At 41.1% G+C, this 19,187-nt stretch overlaps 1 protein-coding gene across 1 annotated transcript in view; it reads right to left on the minus strand.

The window, feature by feature from the left end:
* Nucleotides 1-19,187, minus strand: part of WARS2 (tryptophanyl tRNA synthetase 2, mitochondrial) — a 112,266-nt gene that overhangs the window by 55,059 nt on the left and 38,020 nt on the right. The window contains exon 2 of the mRNA XM_039255674.1: nucleotides 8,325-8,582. Within this exon, the coding sequence (XP_039111605.1) occupies nucleotides 8,325-8,582 (258 nt within the window). The remainder of the gene's footprint in view (nucleotides 1-8,324; nucleotides 8,583-19,187) is intronic.

Consider the following 19,187-nt stretch of genomic DNA (forward strand, 5'->3'; position numbering starts at 1 on the left):
GTTTTATTTCTTAAGAAACAAAAAAACAGTAAGCCTGAAAGTTAGTATTTCAAAAAGCAACCATTCATCTTCCTGCTTTTCTGAATATCTGAACTATTTTTTTAAGTTTATTTATTATTGAGAGACAAAGAGAGACAGAGCATGAGCAGGGCAGCGGGAGAGAGAGGGGGAGACACAGAATCCGAAGCAGGCTCCAGGCTCTGAGCTGTCAGCAAAGAGCCGGATGCAGGGCTTGAACTCACAAACTATGAGATAATGACCTGAGCTGAAGTTGGATGCTTAACCGACTGAGCCACCCAGGTGCCCCTGAACTATTTTTTTTTTTAATGCTTATTTATTTTTGAGAGAAAGAATGTGAGCAGGGGAGGGACAGAAAGAGGGGGAGACAGATGATCCGAAGCAGGCTCTGTGGTGAGAGTGAAGAGCCCAACATGGGGTTCAAACTCACCAACTATGAGACCATGATCTGAGCTGAAGTTGGATGCTTACCTGACTGACCCACCCAGGCACCCCTGAACTACTTCTTTGTTTCTTTTTTTTTTTTTAATTTTATTTATTTTTGAGAGAGACAGAGCACAAGCTAAGGAGGGCCAGAGAGAGAGGGAGATACTGAATCCAAAGCAGGCTCCAGGCTCTGAGCTGTCAGCACAAAGCCCGACACGGGGCTTGAACCCATGAACCATGAGATCATGACTTGAGCCGAAGTCGGACACTCAATCGACTGAACCACCCAGGCGCCCTACCCCTGAACTATTTCTTAAGAAACTCCCTGAAAACCTTCAACAATAAACTTTTCAGTAAATATTTTATTATTGAGTATGACGATAGGCACCTGTCATTAATTTGATCTGCACTTTCCAATGCCACACCACCCTTAAATCTTCACAATATCAAGAAGCCTGGGTGGGAGCAGTATTGTGTGTAGTGGGGTAGGGCAAGAAAGTTAGCATTTACCAGGTAGGATATGTCATATGATTTAAATATCCCTTGTTATAGACATTAAAAGAGGGGTTCAGAGAACTTGCCCAGCATGTGACAACAAAAAGAGGTCACAGTAAAATTCAGCCTAACTATATCTGGCTGCAAAGCCTGTACTTTTTCCACTATTGCTATGATAGTAAAATAGTACTCCTCTTGAAAGCATCATTAAGATACGACTTAATCCTGTGGTCTGGATGGAGGCGGCAAAACTACGGTAGCTTGCTCATCATGTCACACAGAGTATAGCTCCAGGCAAGGAAGTGGTACCAGTGGAAACTTCTTAAAGAAAGAAATGCATGAATAGCTTGGTTGTACAATTTTCCTAACTTCTCTCTAGTATTTATACCACGAGCCATTCAGATCTTTTGTCTCTCTCCCTAGAAATGTTGGAGGTAATAGCAATTTTACAAACTGCTTCCTCAACTCCCATTAATCTATATGGATGTTTGTTTGCTTCCTTTCTTTGTTAAAAAATGTATTTCATGTGTATAAGTAATCTCCACACCCAACGTGGGGCTTGAACTCACAACCCCAAGATCAAGGGTTGTGTGCTCTATCGACTAAGCCAGCCAGGGGTCCCTACTTCCTTTCTGAGTTGTATGTTGCACCTGTTGTTGGTAGCCTAACAACTCTGTGAGTTCAACAACTATAAATATGTATTATCAAGTAGGTTTCCAAAATTACTGGGTTAAGTGAAAACATGCGACTGTCTGTTCAAGTTTAGGTGTTGGGGGTCTCATACCTCTGAGTTGAGGGACAGTGGGTCAGGTACACCTTTTGTTTGTATACAATGAACCAGGATACATGTGAGACCTGGTTATTATTTACTATCTTTTATGATGATGATGATGATGATTATTATTGATTTTAGTTTCCTGGAAGACAAAACATAGCTCTAATTAGAGACGGAAGCCACATTCCAAAGCTGTAGAGTCCCCTCTTCTCCCTCAAGTCTTCCCTGGACGGTCCTGGAGGCTCTCTGTAACCTGATGTCTGCTGGCCGACACCGTCCTCTTCTCCTAGCTTTGGCAGAAAGCCAGCGCCTGAAGCTATGAACTCCAGCTTTTATCTTCCATCTGTAGGGTGATTAGTTTGCAAGGAAAGTAACAACTAAAGATGTGGAGAGGTGCCCCCCAGAGACAGCTGTGGGAATCAGATTGGATGTGCACTCAGGCTGTGGGAAATAAAAGACCATTGACTTTGGCATTGGGATGGAAACCTCTGCCAAGCACACACACAAGTGGGATTGCCTGCTCTCTCTCTCTCTCTCTTTCTCTCTCTCTCTGTCTCTGTCTCTCTGTCTCTCTCTCTCTCTCTCTCTCTCTCTCACACACACACACACACACACACACACACACACACACACCTTTCAGAGGAGAGGCTCTGTAAAATTCCCCACATATGGCAAACATATTTTAGGGGAAGCACCATGACTAGAGGCCAGTGGGAGAGAAAGAAAAAGAAAATAATGAGAAAAATCTTCAATACGTCTAAATTGTTTCAGTCAGACTGCTGAGAAAGAATGCAGAGGACTGGAGACGAAAATTATTGGTAAAATAAGCATTATAACACAGCTAAATTCCTTCCCTACTTCAAATGATTGCTAGAACTTACTCCCATATACAACTATAGCACCTGGGGAATGAGTCTTTATATTTAGCTCCAAGTACTTTGCTTAACACCATGGATACTACATGAAAAGAGCACATTATATAATTAAAAAATATTTTTCTCTAGGTTGCAATTTCAAAAATACCTTTTTTTAAAAAGTGTATTTATTTGTTTTGGGAGAGAGAGAGAGAGAGAGAGAGCACGTGCATGAGCAGGGGAGGCACAAAGAGAGAGGGAGAGAGAGAATCCCAAGCAGGCTCCATGCTGTCAGCCCAGAGGCTGATGTGGGGCTCGATCTCACCAACTGTGAGATCATGACCTGAGCCAGAACCAAGAGTCAGCCACTCAACTGACTGAGCTCCCCAGGTGCCCCCCAAATTCTTCATTTTACTTGTAAATAACTGTGTATGGGGAGGGGAATGAAGGTATATCTAACTTTAGCTGACACTGGCTTTAAGTATAATTGTTTTCTGAATTCCTACCTTCTTGGTTACATATTTAATAATCAATTAAAAGCTTGAATGCATTATAAAACTCCCAAAGAAAGGAACTAACAAAAGCTCTTATTAAACAGACAACTGATCTCTAAGTTATCTGCTTTGTAAGTTTCAAATTTTCACAAAATAAAACAAGAACTTTCCCCAACTCTTGCTTTGAAGACTAATAAACCTTCATCTGATCATCTGAACAAAAACAACCTGATGATTAAAAGGTGGTGGAGTGGAAACAACACTGGACTGATGGTCTTAGGGGCCTCGATCTTTTTCTAAATTGTTTTTCATTTTAATTCTAGTATAGTTAACCTATAGTGTGATATTAGTTTCACATGTACAATACCTCACACACATCATCCGGCGCAAATCACATGTGCACTCCTCAATGCACATCACCTCTTACACCCATTTCTCTGTCCCCTCCCCTCTAGTAACCACTGGCTTCTTTATAGTTAACAGTCTGTTTCTTGGTTTGTCTCTCTTTTTTTGACTTTGCTCATTTGTTTTGTTTCTTAAATTCCACACGAGGGAAATCATAAAGTATGTCTTTCCATGACTTATTTCGATCAGCATTATACACTCTAGGTCTATCCATGTTGTCGCAGATGGCAAGATTTCATTCCTTTTTACGGCTGAATAATATCCCGTTATATATATTATTTTTATAATAAACATAATGTATATAAATATATTTTATAATATATAAATATAAAATACACAAGTATATTTTATAAATATAGATCAGGGGCCTCATTCTTGAAGGGCTTTCTAGAAATTGAGTTTAGAGTTTTAACCTGAGGATAGGAGAGAGGTGCTAAGGCATCTGAAGTATAAAGATGGCCACGGCTACAGTGCGGGGGGATGGGCTGCTGATATGAGGGTCGGAGGCTGGAGCGGAAGGGTGATATGACTGTCCAGACAAGGAAAGTGAGGCCCTCGAGGTCAGCCCTGGCTCTCTGCTGCCCCTCTGCCGCCAGCTACCGAGGCAAAGGCAGGGTGGGGTGCAGAATAAGGTTCTCTCCCATGAGAACATCTTCTGAAAGTGGTGCCTTAGGAGGAAATAAGAGTCCTGGATTTGCTACCTGCATGACCACAGGTCAAATTAAGAAGACATATTTCTTAAACATTTACTAAGTATCAGGCACCTCTCAGAGATGATTCTGGGGACATTTCATAATTTACTGGACATTTTCATACATTAATGTATTCACCTGTGAAAGAACAGTAATGCCTAACTCGTGTGCTCTTTTGAGGATTAAAAGAGAGTCTTTTCAAATCCTACATATTTAAAAATAGTAGTTTTCTAATAAACATGACTTTCATTTTTTTCTAAATCCAAAAATGCTATCAGTATTTTCTTTTTAGCCGCCATTTATGGGAGACTCCACAGATTGATAAAAGATGGTGGTTTTTTGTATGGTAAGACACAAAACATGAACACCGTGATGATTCTTTCACCTAAGAGAACATTGCAAATATGGGGTCACGTGTCCACAATAATAACAAGGTCATCAGGGAAACTAGCTTGTTTGATTATACTTCTACTTGAGAATGGCTCTAAGAAGAAAATCCAATCCATACCTCATACTTTCAAGATAAAGCATGAGGAGGAACTTCCCATCATCCTCCATGGACAACTAGAAGCTTCATGGCCGTTCTGAAGGAACTGATGTCCAGGCACTCTACGGGCACTAGGCAAGCATAGCTTCCATTCCAATTATTAAAAACGGTGATGAACAACTTTGTGAACCACTAAACATGAGGTAATATACATTAGGGTAAAGAAAAAGCAACAAAATAAACCAAGGCTTAATTTGGGTTCAAAAGAGCTAATTTTATAGCAAATAAAAGAAAATCTGATTAACATATCAAAGCCATGAAAAAAAGGTGGAGTATAAAAAAACCTAAGGGTTTCATTATTTTTAAGTGGGAGATTGACTTTATGAGAAATAAAATAAAATTTGAAAAAGACAAAAGATATGAAAAAAATGTAACATGTGGACCATTATTCAAACAAGCTAAGTATGAAAGACATTTTGGGAGAATCAGCATAATTTGAATATAGGCTGCATATTTGATGATCATGTGGAATTATCATTAGCTTTGTTAGGTGTGATGATAGTAATATGGTTATGTAAGAAAATATTCTCAGTTTACAGACAGGCATACTGAAATATTCAGGGGATAAAATGCCATGATGTGTCTGCTTTCAAATACTTCAACAACCACAAAGAACAACCTTGATGAGACAAATTACAAAATGCTAGTATGTGGGGGGAATGGGGGGGTACAGTACACTATTCTCCCTACTCTTCTATACATATTTAAAATTTTCTTTACTAAATATTTAAACAAGGAAAGAAAACTTGATAAAATATCCAGTCCATCCACTCAGTTATACTAAGGTTGGTTGCCTGAGTTGAAGAAGGAAATGGCTGAGACCAACCATAACTTAAGGTTAGAAAGGCACCTGAGGAAGTCTTCCATATTGTCTTTGTGGGATGAACTGTGGCCTATGGGCTGATGAGTACCTCCCTCACATTTTACTGGCAGGCTACTCAAATTCCTTGGAGAGAGCTGCAGGCAGGAATGGGAGGCGACGAGGCACTGTGAGGCTGTATCGAGGCAACACCAGTGACCTGCTCTCTCTGACCTTGACCCACAACCACCATTGGAACCAATGAGCTTACCACATACCATAAAAAAATCACAAGGAAGGTGCCTTTCATTTTCCCTCCATTATGAGGGAATTCTCACAAAGTCTCCCATACTGTGGGCTGCTCTTTCAATGGCTGTTTTGAACAACAAAGTATCGTGTTGAAGAAGAGACCTTAATTAGCACAAATTTTAGACGCTTACAGACATCACCGCCAAACACCCTTTAAAAAGGAGGGAAAAGGGGCGCCTGGGTGGCTCAGTTGGTTAAGCGTCGGACTTAGGCTCAGGTCATGATCTCATGGTTCGTGGGTTCGAGCCCTGCGTCGGGCTCTGCGCTGACAGCTCAGAGCCTGGAGCCTGCTTCAGATTCTGTGTCTCCCTCTCTCTCTGCCCCTCCCCTGCTCATGCTGTCTCTCTCTCTCTCTCTCTCTCTCTCCCAGAAATAAATAAAACATTTTTAAAAAGGACGGAAAAAATTATAATGTGATCATTCCTAGGGGTACGAGCTCAAAGTGCAAGTATTGGATGTGGTTGTAAATGAGCCTTTAATTTTAAACATCATTTAACGAGGCAGTCTGGCAAAGTGGTTACTTTGTGGAGACAGACGTTTTTGCCTTCCAGAAGTATGGAAACAGATACCGGGAATATTTTCTTAAGAAACAGTATCCTAAGGATCAAAAGGGAGCTTGTATCAGAAACAGCTTAGATGAACAGAAGATGTATCAAGTAACTTAAAAAGTGGTTCTGATGATGGTCAGCAGTATAATGTTGGTGACAGATGGGAAGAGTTTGAATAAACACTGTTTCACGAAATAGGGCAGTTTCAGAGAGAAAGACTGTTCCCCAGGTGGGACCACTAGCTTGAAGAAGGTAAGACCTAAGGGGTAAGGATCTGAAGGGTAAGGAGAGTGAGTCATAATTTGCATCTGAGTATTTGAAAAGCAGTCATGTGGAAGACAGAGTTGACTTATTCTGTATTTTTAGAGAGCATAAGTCAAAGGAATGGATGGAAATTATAGGGAGGCAGGTACTTGTTCAACATAAGCAAATACATTTATATACTTATAACAATTAGATCAGTCCAAGATTGAATCTGAAAAGTGATGTGGCTTTCTAACCAACTGTGAGGAAGGAAATTGAGGTAAGTTGCCGTTACGGATATTTTAATGATCAGATTCTATTATTTTATCACATTATCTCCAAGCTGGAAACACATTTTAAGCTGATAAATGTATTTATTTTTTAAGGTATTCACTTATTACATATTTTTTAAATGGTCACTATGAATTATTATACTAAGTTTTGTGGGTGATAAAACATACATAAAAATGATGATTGTCAGGGACACCTGGGTGGCTCAGTCAGTTAAGCATCCAACTCTTGATTTTGGCTCAGGTCATGATCTCACAGTCATCAGATTGAGCCCAGCACTGGGCTCCATGCTGAGCATGGAGGCTGCTTAGATTCTCTCTCCTTCTCCCTCTGCCCTTCCCCTGCTGACATCTCTCTCTCTCTCTCTCTCTAAAAAAAAAAAAATAAAAGATGATTGTCCGAAGTTTATAATCAAGGAAGGAGATATCCACATGTATAACACACACCATACATGTATACATGTTAACATGTGCCAAAACATGTATAACACACTGTTCTTGGGTTGGAGCTTTGTCATAACGTTAAAGTAGATGTATAATGAGGGCATGATCCAGTTAAATTTCTCATCTTTGCTAGGGAGTCTCTTAAGGGCCCTGTCTCTGGTCCAGGCTATCTGTCCGTCCAAGAGTAAACTGATTCAGCCATAGTGATGATATGAGTCAAATATTTTGGCTTTGCTCTGAATCCTTTCTTGGCTTGGACTCAAGAGACTGGACATGGTCTTCCAATTTCCCAGCCAGTTCTCTCAAATCTTCTCAAAAGCTATTATACAAAGAATGAACAATGGGAACTATCCAATAGGGCTTCCAAATGCAATACCCAGTAAAGCAACATGGAATTATGCAAAACCACTGGTTGCTAAACTCTATCCTTGATCACCAGGAGATTAGTCAACAGTGTGAATTCATCAGTTTGAATTCGACCCAGGACAGAAAAACAATTCCAGAGTTATAAGCACTAATGAGCTACAACATTTTGGTATACAAAGCAAGTAAAGTATAGTGGAGGAAAAGGTGAAAAATACTATTGCATCAGATGACATTTACAGATATGAATATAGGGTAAACATCAAAATGAAATCATTGCAGGACACCTGGGTGACTCAGTTGGCTGAACGTCCCACTCTTGATTTCGACTCAGGTTATGATCCCAGGGTCATGGGATTGAGCCCCGTGTCAGGCTCTGCCTTTAGAGTGGAGCCTGGTTAAGATTCTCTCTCTCTCTCTCTCTCTCTCTCTCTGCCCCTCTCCCCCACTCATGTTCTCTCTCTCTCTCAAATAAAAAATAAAAATGAAATCATTGCATATGATGAAGTCACTCTTAAGCAATTTGAGAAGAATCATAGATAGGAGCTATATAAACCATTCAAACTTTTCCTCAAATAATTAGAAAACACAGGTTTTCTTGGTTCTGATCTGAGAAGCTGACCTGAGATTGTTGGAAAAGGATGCTCTTCTCTGGGTTGATGCCACAGGCTAGAAGAACAGCAGTCATGTCCAGGATGCTCTGCCGAAGGGTAGCCGGGTCTTGGGGGACAGTGATGGAATGTAGGTCAACGACGCTGTACAGCACCAAGCCATGTGTCTCCTGCAATCTCACCCACGTCTCAATGGCTCCCAGGTAATTGCCAAGGTGGGGGATTCCCGTAGGCTGAATGCCAGAGAACACTCGCTCTACGGCTTCCTTCTGGAACAGAGGAAAACAGACATTTGCTTTAGAGGCAGAATCCGTGAATCCCATGCCCGTGTTAGCATGGCTATGACTAATTCTATTTTTTACAACTGCAACCTGACAGTCATCATCCTTATGTATTTATTTTGTACTCTGTGCAAGGCACTATGGGAGGTGTTACTAAGGACACATGATATTTAAAATGTGTTTCCTTTCTTGCACTCAAAAACGTACAAATACAAAGGCACATGAAGAAAAGGTCTGGACCCCCAGGAGATGCCAGCTAACTGGAGACAGAGGACATGTTTACAAAGAGATCTGTCACGGTGCAACGTGGCAACAGGATCATAGTCAGTCTGCAAACATAAATAGTGGGGCACGGGCAGGAGTTCCCCCAAGGAAAAGATGACTGTGCATCTGGGGATCAGTGAGAAAGACTGCAGACACTGAACCAAAGTTCACTGGGGATTGAAGGGCTTTTAACATGATTTCAAAGGTTTTTCATGTGATTTCATTCATTTTGTGGTTCAGGCAAGGGAGGCATAGCATGAGAGCCACGAGCTAGTGCTATTTACTTCATTCGGTTTTCTTGAAAAATAATTGCTGATATGACAACTCAGTGTGCAAGCTCTTGGGCTAGAAATGAGAAAACCAACATGCTATTTCTAATGTTGCTTCTTGATAAAGTCACCTAACTGGTTTTGTGCTTCCATTTCCTTTTACTTTTGATCAAATCATACTTTTATTTCTTCGAGAGTAGTTTTCCTTTCTCTATCCTTTTTTAAATTATAAAAACATGTTTGTTAAGGGCACGTATCCCCACCGGTTTGCACTTTCTAATATTGAAATTGTAATAAGAAAATGAGAAGAAAAAAAGTAATTCAGGATGAAAAAGAAAGGCTATTTTTCTCTGGAATAATTCTGCATTCGGTAGTGGAACATGAAAAATGAATACGCATCAGTAAATGTGCTGTCATTGAAAGGTTCTGCAAAAGTAAAAGGTGTCATTATCATTATCAACAAAACATTAATAACAGCAGCTGTAACTTGCTGGACAACTATGTTACAGGCATTTATGCTCAGGGCTTTATATACATTAATGTATTTAATTCTTCCAATACCCAACACGGCAGGCATTTTATTACCTCTAACTTACAGAGGAGATAACTGAGGCTCACCGATCGCCCATGGTCACACAGCTAATAAGAGGCGAAGTTGGTGTATCAAGGTAAGTGTCACTTACTTCTTTCCACTAGCTGCTATCCAGTGAGACTTTATCACATTCATTGTATTAATACTGCAACTTTTCTGTAGGCTTGCAAATTTCCAAAAATTAAGGTATGGAGAAAAACTCCACATCTTTGTGTTCTGTGTGCCCACCTTCTCTAGTGTATATACCTAACTGCTGGGTCATCAGGTCAGCACGAGTTCTCTTCAAGTGTCCTACCGTGTATTAAACTACTCCTAACTATGTAACATACTGCGATTTCTACCATCAATTTCTGTTGCCTCTCATCGTCATCAACACTGCCAGTATTCTCATTTTGAGCTAATATGGTGGCTAGGAGGTGAAATCTCATTATGGTTTAATTGCATTTCTCTGTTCAGGAGGTTGAGAACTCTTACAGTTATTGGCTATTTTTATTTCCTCTTCTGTGGAGACCCTATTGAGGTCGTTCTGCCTATTTTTCTGAGTGGATTGTTACTGATTTAAGTATTTTTATATATTCTGGATACTAATATTTTATCAATTACATGTATGGCCAATATAGTCTTTTCATTGTGTAGCTATCTGTCTTCTTCATGTTATATTTGATGACAAGATATTCTTAATTTTACCAAATATATGATTTTTGACTACAGATTTTTATGGCATAGAAATCTTCCAATACCTTGATGTCACAAAGGTATGAGTGTGTATACATATATACATATATAAAGCATATGTATACACATGTGTGAGTATGCTTTGAAGTTTTATCTTTTACATTTGATTCTGTATCCATTTGGAATTTTTTGTATATGATGTGAGGTAGGCATCCAATTTCTTTTATTTCTCCCATGTGGATATATCAGATTGTCTTAGTAGCATTTATGGAAAAGACTGTCTTTGACCATTACTCTGGAATGCCACTTCTGTCATAAACCAAACACCCCTTTATGCTTGGGTCTGTACCCAGTCTTTCTATTCTGTCCCATTGGTCTATGTGTCTCTAAAAGGCCAGTAGTAAGTCTTGAGACATAGTGGAGTGTCTTTTTACCTTCTTCTCAAGAGTTATCTTACCCATTCATCCTCGGCTTTTTATATTTCTCAATACATTTTAGAAATGCCTTGTCCAGTTCCAAGAGAAAACAAAAAACTGTTGGGGTTTGTGGCTGAGATTGCATTGAGTCTATAGATTGCTTTGGAGAGAATGGATGTTTTTATATTATGTCCTCTAATCCATGAAACCATAAAGCGTGTGGGGATCTAAGGTATAACATGATGATTATAGTTGATAACGCTGTATGGTATAACTGGAATTTGCTAAGAGAGTAGAACTTAAATATTCTCAGCAGAACAAACAAACAAACAAAAACAAACATGTGAGGTGATGGTATGCTAGTTAACCAGGAGGAGGGGGTCTTTCACACGGCATGTGTGTATCAAATCACCATGATGTACACTTTAAATATCTTACAACTTCATTTGTCAATTATACCTCAGTACAGCTGAGATATAAAAAAAACAAAAACAAAAAAGAAAGTGATATAAGAAAAAAGTCTGTATACTTAAGTAGCTTTTAAGAGCTAATCTACTAGATACGTGAGGGCCAAAGCTATTCAAATTTTGCCCTTCTCTTTCCTCAAGAATTCTAAGTCCTACAAACAGTCTCTTTTCCTCACATCTGACTACTTTCCTGCCTACTTCTCAGATGACAGCTCTAAAATAGAATGCTATATTCTATCGATGCATCACAGTTCTGTGGTCCAGAAATGCACTTGATCCAAGTACTCGGGAGAACTGAAGGATTTGTGGCTCCAAGGATATGAAAAATATCTTTTAAGTAACTGAGAACAAATATAATCATACCACTTAAAACCACACGTACACACACACACACACACACACACACACACACACAGCCTTGCGATGACTATATGACTACTTCCCCCATCATAATTTAGGAACATTTTTGTTGAAACAGTTTGTGGTTGTGAACTGAGGCTGGGGGCAGGGGACGAGAGAGAGAGAGAGAGAGTTAGCATGGGATAAGCACATATCAGTGAGGCTTCTTCAGTACCTTGGGACCATAACCAGCCCTGGGTTCCTGATATGGGAATAAGCAAAGGAGCTTTCAGTGAGGTAAAAAACATGATTAATGGGCTTTAGGGACTGATTGATGAAGAGAGAAAGCAAAGCAGAAAAACAAGCTCTGAACTTAATAAATGGAAGAGGAAAAAAAAAATACCATCCAAAAATACTTCACTTAGGACGAAGAGGGGCTGTTTATGCTAATGTAAAGGCAATGAAGGGCAGAAATATCAAGCTAAAAATAAAGACTATGAATCTTTGCACACATGTTCCTCCATGGTCAAACCAAGGAATCCTTCCCCTGGAGAAATGGGGAAACTAAGTCTCGAGAAAACTGAAAGAGAAAAGCATTACAGGACAGACTGTGGGAAAAAAAGAATGGTAACCAGTGGGGATGGACCAGACACAATCTAATGTATCTCCTCCATTCTCTACTTTCTGAGATTCTATCCATCCGCACAGAGGGAAGGATGTTATCAAGAAGTAAGAGCAACAGGAGAGGTTTTGTTCAATTTTCAAGGAGCTATAAAAAAAAAAAAAAAAAGACAGCCTTTAAATGAGAACTGGATTCCTGGTCTTAAAAATATACAGAGTGTCCTGCTCCTGTGCAGTGAGTTTGTGTTCCCATCTGCTCCCCCTGCAAGAGTCATGCCGGCCCGGTAGGGGAGCTCCGCCGGGTACCATGAAATCACAGGGCTGGAATGCAGAGCTTGGGCGGCTGGAGGATGGGGGCTCTGTGTTCAAAAGCGCTAGAGTTGGACAAGAATGAAAATGAGAGGAGCGTGGGCTTCCCAGCGGACAGGAGGCAAGCCACAAAGAACACAGCTTCAGGACTGGCCCCCAGGCTCTGATGAAAAAGTCTGTAATCCCACAGCAATGTGCAGAGGATAAGTAAGGAGCGTTTTACAAGAGAGGGCTTCATTTTTATCTCAGGTGTGATTTCCTTAACAAATGCCACTTCCAATCAATTGATTCACTGGCTCATTTTGTAACAGCATCCGCATTACTGATGGGCAGCTTCATCCCGGAGATTTGATATATTCCAGAGAGTGGGTGGGTGTTCAAATCAAATACCAATTTGACAGACGTGGCTAATACCATTCCTGTCTTAGGTACGGAGCATGTCCAAAATTCACGATCATCTTCCTTGTAATTACCGTACCCAGAAACAACGGAAAAATCGGAAGCTGCTCATTATAGCAGAAGATAGCTTTTGAGATTAGCTAAAAAGAGCTTCTGTCTTTGATTCCAAGTGAATAAAACACATGGAAAGGAGGCTGCCTACTAGCTTTGGAACACTTTCAACTTGGGTATGGTGTTGGGAACCAAGGGCTTGTAGTAAAAACTTCAAGATTCTTATAACCAAGACCTGCTGGTAGCCATCTGTATCAGCAACCATTCATTCACCTCCCCTGTTTTAACTACAGTCAACAGCACACCAAAACCATGGGAAACAGCCGCTGCATCTAATTGGTTCAGTAAAGCGCACGTTATCCCAGAGTGTGATATAAAAAAAGGTAACCAATATTATTAACTAATTGGGTTAAAAGTCTCTTTCTGTAAGTCTATATGTTCTTCTAATTGTGTATAAAGAAAAATACATTTTAAGGTTCTGACTCCTTGGCTCTCTGCCAGTGTTCCTCAATTCTATCATATATATCACCCTACTGTTTCAGTGCTAGGTTCCTTGAACAGCTCCCATTTTTTCTTTTTCTTTTTCTTTTTTTGAAAATGCCCCCACTACCAATTAGTGATTTCAGAGCTGAAACAGAGGAGACTCGGCAGAGAAAAAACAGCACCTCTGCCATGGCTGGAAGAAGCCAGGTGCTTCTCTGAGGCTTTCTTTGGCCACAGCTCAGCATTGTTCTGCCACAGTCTGCTCTTCCAGAAAAGTACGGAGAGCCCAGAGCGTGGAGAGAAAATGCTGACTCAGCACCAATAAAAATGGGTTCATTTCTGCTTAGAAATGAAACCAGATGCTCAGACCTGGGAATCAATACAGTAAATATTAATTCAGTATAAGAGAAAGGGGGTCTTACATCACCCCCAAACAAGAGATGATAAAACCAGTAATTAAAACCGAAGAGAAAAATTATTTTAAAAAGAAAAAATTAGAAGGAAGTGACAAGCCCATTCATCTGTGAGTTCCTCAATGGCACAGATGATGAACACTTAATGTATATTGTTAGGCTATGAAAGAGTTTAAAAGGAATAAACTTGACTTTTAAAAAGTCTCCTGCAGACTTATTTAAGCCTCTTCCAAATTTCACGTGCTGCGCGTCTATTTTCCCTGTGTGCTCTGTGTGGCCCCCATCCTGGGATGGAAGGCTTATGCACACACATTTTCCTTCTTGTGATGAACTGCAGTGAGAGGAACTACTCCCTGCCACTTGCACATACCTTATCTTGCTTGATGGAGTTGGAATTATTGGCTTCACTTTCTTTTTTTTAAGTTTATTTACTTATTATTTGAGATAGACAGAGACAGTGTAAGCAGGAGAGGGGTTGAGAGAGAAGGAGAGAGAGAATCCCAAGCAAGCTCCATGCTGTCAACCCAGAGCCCGATGCGGGGCTTGAACTCACAAAACCGTGAGATCATGACCCGAGCTGAGATCAAGAGTCGGCTGCTTAATGGACTGAGCCACCCAGGTGCCCCTACTGGCATCACCTTCTAGGGAAGGACACTGTGGGGATAGATCACTGGCAGGGGGGTCCTTCCTCCACAGTGGGCTGTGGCCCTTTTAGAATTTCTTCACCTCTGGGCTGGCCTGGCCTTCGAGCATCCTCAGCCACCAATACCTGCCTTTTCAGAAGGACAAAGTGTGTCACAGCCATGTTTACCAAAAGACCATGGACACACGGCATACAGCTGGGACCAGAATCCAGAACCCAAGAGCTCAGCCACAGACCACAGGACACTCCACCCCAGGTTTGGGCGTTTACCGTGTTCTTTTCTTCTGTAGCGATTTCTTTTGTATCTCAACAGCTCTCTGGGCTTATATTCTGCAGGTCTTTTTCCTTTGTTATCTTTCCACATGTTAAATAGCAACTCAGCAAATGTCTCCCCATCAGACAGAGATGATAAAGTACAAGGTCTGGGGACTCTGGCTCCCAGAAAGGCTGCAATGTTACCTCAGGGCAGATAAGTTATATTTAAATGCAAAGGTTATTTGGGGGAACCTGGGTGGCTCAGTTGCTTGAGCATCTGACTCTTGGTTTCAGCTCAGCTCATGATCTCGTGGTTAGTAGGTTCAAGCCCCACATTGGGCTCTGCACTGATGGTGCGGATCCTACTTGGAATTCTCTCTCTTCCCATCTCTCTGTCCCTCCTTCATGCTCTCTCTCTCTCTCTCAAAATAAATAAACTTAAAAATAAAGAAGAAAATAGATTAAAAACATAAATAAGTTATATGTAGGTACAGAATAATCCAGTCAGTGCTTTTAGTTTTCATTGGAAAGATGATTAAAACTAAATTAACATATTATCTGAAGATGACAAATAATTATAACGTAACATGGTATGTGGTGAGAAACACTTTTAATTCCTAATGATAACACTGCTTGCTAAACCAAATGAGCAAGTGTCAAGTTCTTGACATAAACGTCTCAATGACCACCGCACATTGTATTTTTATGTTGAATGGAACAGTTAACACAGGCAAGAGTTCAAGAAGTTCTCAACTTTTAAAAGTGTAAAGAACAATCTGAGATGCTTAAGAACAGATTAGTTTTTCCTCCTAAGAAAATTCAAACATTGATCTTAAAGGATTAGATCATCCTGGGGAGAAATGATTTTATCATTACCTCTTGGGACCAACTGATGGCTAACCTTCCTAACCACTGTCACCCGTCACACATCAACCTCAGTGCATGACTAATGTCCCACCTTTAGCTGATGGTCTGAGAATGTTTAACTTTTTGCCCACAGTTGAGAGATTTGGCTATGCACACCAAAGCCCTCACACTATTCCTAAATGTGTGAGGATTAGATTACAGTGGTTTTAAAGCCTTTCTTTTTTAGTCGTGTACCCTTTTCAAATGCAGTATTCTCACTAGATATGCCCAACATGTAAAGCAATCCAAAGAGAAACCTGGTAGGTGGGTGGATAATGGGACAGCGACCCTCACCCCAGCCAGCCTCTGAGGGGGGCCCAGAGCACAGGTCTGAAAACTGCTCAATTCAAGACATTTTCTAAGTATCAGTATTTTGTTGACAATTAAAAAGAAAATGTCTTCCTCAGGGTAGTGGAACACATACGGGAGAAGAAAGTTCTTCAAAAAGAAGGTCTGAGATAACAATGCAAACACTATACATGCTGTGTGCATAAATCTTCTCCTTTCTTCTTCTGGGCTAAGGTTCAAACTTCGTGTGGCCGGTAACCCTTCCCAGGCATCCTCCATAGCCCTCCGTGAGGAGCTGAGCTGGCCTGGTGACTGCCAGTCTTATAGAGCTCATTCCTGCCCACGTGCAGACTGTCCCATTGTCTTGGATGCCCTTAATTGCCTTCTCTGCTGGGCAACTCTCCTGGGTCTTCAAGGCCTAACAGTGTCTCCCTCATTCTAAACCTCTTAAACCAGCCTTCTCTCTCTCTCTCTCTCTCTCTCTCCACACACACGCACAGAGTCAGCCGTCCCCCCTTGCCTCCCCCTCCTCCTTCCTTCTTCCTCTCTTTCTCCCTCCCCCGTACCCAGTCCCCCCCCACCATACCCCTCTCCCTGCCCCCAGGGCAGAACAAATCCCTCCTTCATTAGTTCATTATTGCACATATCACACTGTCAACTTGGTAAATATTTTCTTATTTGCTTAGAAAATATTTTCCCGCTAGAATATGAGCTCCTCTAGGGCAGAAGCTGTCTTTTTCATCTTTATATTCCCAGTCCACAGCAGTGCCAGGTACATTGTGAGCACCTAATAAATGTTAGTGGAATGAATGACAAATCCTCCCCCACCCCACTTTGGCTCCAAAATGTAAAGGGGCAAAATAACTATAAACAAAGTGAATCAAATGTTCCAGTTATATGTAGTTCCTCAACAGGTTACGTTCTAAGAGTTTGTTTGAAAATTGGTTTTCTGACACTCAGAAACTCAGTTCTTTAAATGGTGGTTAAATTCCTGGAAGGCAGTCCATTGAAGTCTCATTGGGCCCGTGGTATTCTTGACGAATGGTTTTAACACCACCATTTCAGCTGTACCTACACACCATTCACAAAATTGTTTCTGGGGAAAGTGAAATCCAAGTTCCATTTTGGGATGCCAAAACCCCACCTGGTGGTGCTTCTGATTCTGATGTACAAAGGGCGTAAGAGGGTGATCTGGAATGAGGAGGAAGTTGCACTTGCATAAGGAGTAGACTTTTAAAATTGGATTGCGTGGTTACTTGGAGGGTGCAGTACGCTGAAGCATCCCTTTCCTAAGGTGGATAATGACAGCACAGGTGGCCCTGGAGACAGGTGCCCTGGCCAGCCCCTGGCAGCAAAGAAAAGAGCAGAGGGAAGGTGGAAGGAAGGCATCGGAGCAGATGTTCTCATGTGTCCCCAGTATTGGCAACATCGCCATAATAGGGGACTTATTATAAATGCCAATTCCTGGGTCCCAACCCAGACCTACCAACTCACAAATTCTAAAAGTGGGCTTATCCCAGAAGAAGTAAGCAACATGATCCGTGCTTCAACAAGCTTTCCGAGTGATTTTGGGGCATGCTCCAGTTTGAGAGGGGCTTGGGGGCACCAATATCAATTCTTAAAATATGCACTTCAACCACTTTAACTGAAGTACAGATGAAAACACTATGAACAAAAAAGAAGATACCTTCTCAGTCAACAGTTCTCAATCCTGGCTGCACAGTCATCACCTGGAGCTTTAAAAACTACCAATGCCTGAGTCCTATCCTCAAAGATTCTGATTTAATCAGCTTGGGATTTGGCATGAGCGCTGGGAGTTTTAAGAGCTCCCAAGGTGATTCTAATGTGTGGCCAGGATTGAAAAAACACTCTTCAAAGCCAACAACTATATAAGTATTCTCCAAAGCTGCTGACCTGCTAGGAAACACACACACACACACACACACACACACACACACACACACACACTGTAAAAATGTGAAAAGTATGTTCATTTGCTTATAATTTATATTCCAAGGTAATAAAACTCCTGAGACAGGCATTTATTAATTCATGGTCAGAAGCCATTTGGCCATCAGGCAATGCTATCACATTTGGCATCAGGGAGGACCAACAGATTATGAAGGTGGTGTTAGAGTCTCTACATTGGTGAGAAAAGACACCTGTGACAAGAAAGCACACCATCTTTGATGCTAGGTAGACTTACTTGGCAATGTCCAGTTCCATAAATCCTTATGGCTCAGGAATTCAGGAAGCACACATAGCCCGGGCTTTACCAAGAAAATAATCCCACAAAAAGGTTTTGATATCAGAATTGTAATGGATAGAAAACAAAATGATCTCTGCATAGAATGCTCTTTTCTACCCATTTTCCTGCCTGGAAAAGTCTAACTCCTTCCGGCTCCTAGGAAAGAGTCTGCATTCAAGACTTAAACAGTTCTTGGTAGGTCTTATGGTTACTTGGTTGACCTAAACCTGGACAAACAACAGGTGGTGTTAGCTACATAAAAGTAGAGATGCTGAGGGGCGCCTGGGTGGCTTAGTAGGTTAAGCATCCGACTTTTGCTTAGGTCATGATCTCGTGGTTCATGGGTTCGAGCCCCGCGTCGGGCTCTGTGCTGACTGCCAGCTCAGAGCCTGGAGCCTATTTCAGAGTCTGTATCTCCCTCTCTCTCTCTGACCCTCCCCTGCTCACGCTGTCTCTCTCTCTCTCTCTCCTAGAAATAAATAAAAATATATATATATAAAAAAGTAGAGATGCTGGAAATTCTTATAAATGGTATAGGAAACAACTCCTAGAGTAACTCAAGTGCTCTGAACCTTTGAGAGAGACATAGTGTCAATTTCTTACGAGGTACTATGCTACAAATGGAGGAGAAAACTTCTAAAGTTATATAGTTCCTTCCAGAAAAGAATCTCTTTGACTGTTTTGACCACTATCAAGATAAAGTCTCATTTTCCTGCCACCCATGCCTCCCTTTCTCATCGTCCAACCTGTAGACTGACGCACTTCCTGGGGATGGTTTAAATACACCTGCTGCAGCGCAGACCCTTGTGTCAGCCTATATTGTTGTCTTGACTTTGGTATAAATTGTAAAATGACAAAGTCAAGCAGTAAAATAGGACTATAGTAACTCATTTGGTTATTAACCATGGTAACAAGCAGGCTCACATTAGATGGCCTGGATTGAAGCCCTATGCCT

The sequence above is a fragment of the Hyaena hyaena genome, unplaced genomic scaffold (genome assembly GCF_003009895.1).
Source record: "Hyaena hyaena isolate Hyena2069 unplaced genomic scaffold, ASM300989v1 scaffold_539, whole genome shotgun sequence".
NCBI lineage: Eukaryota > Metazoa > Chordata > Mammalia > Carnivora > Hyaenidae > Hyaena > Hyaena hyaena.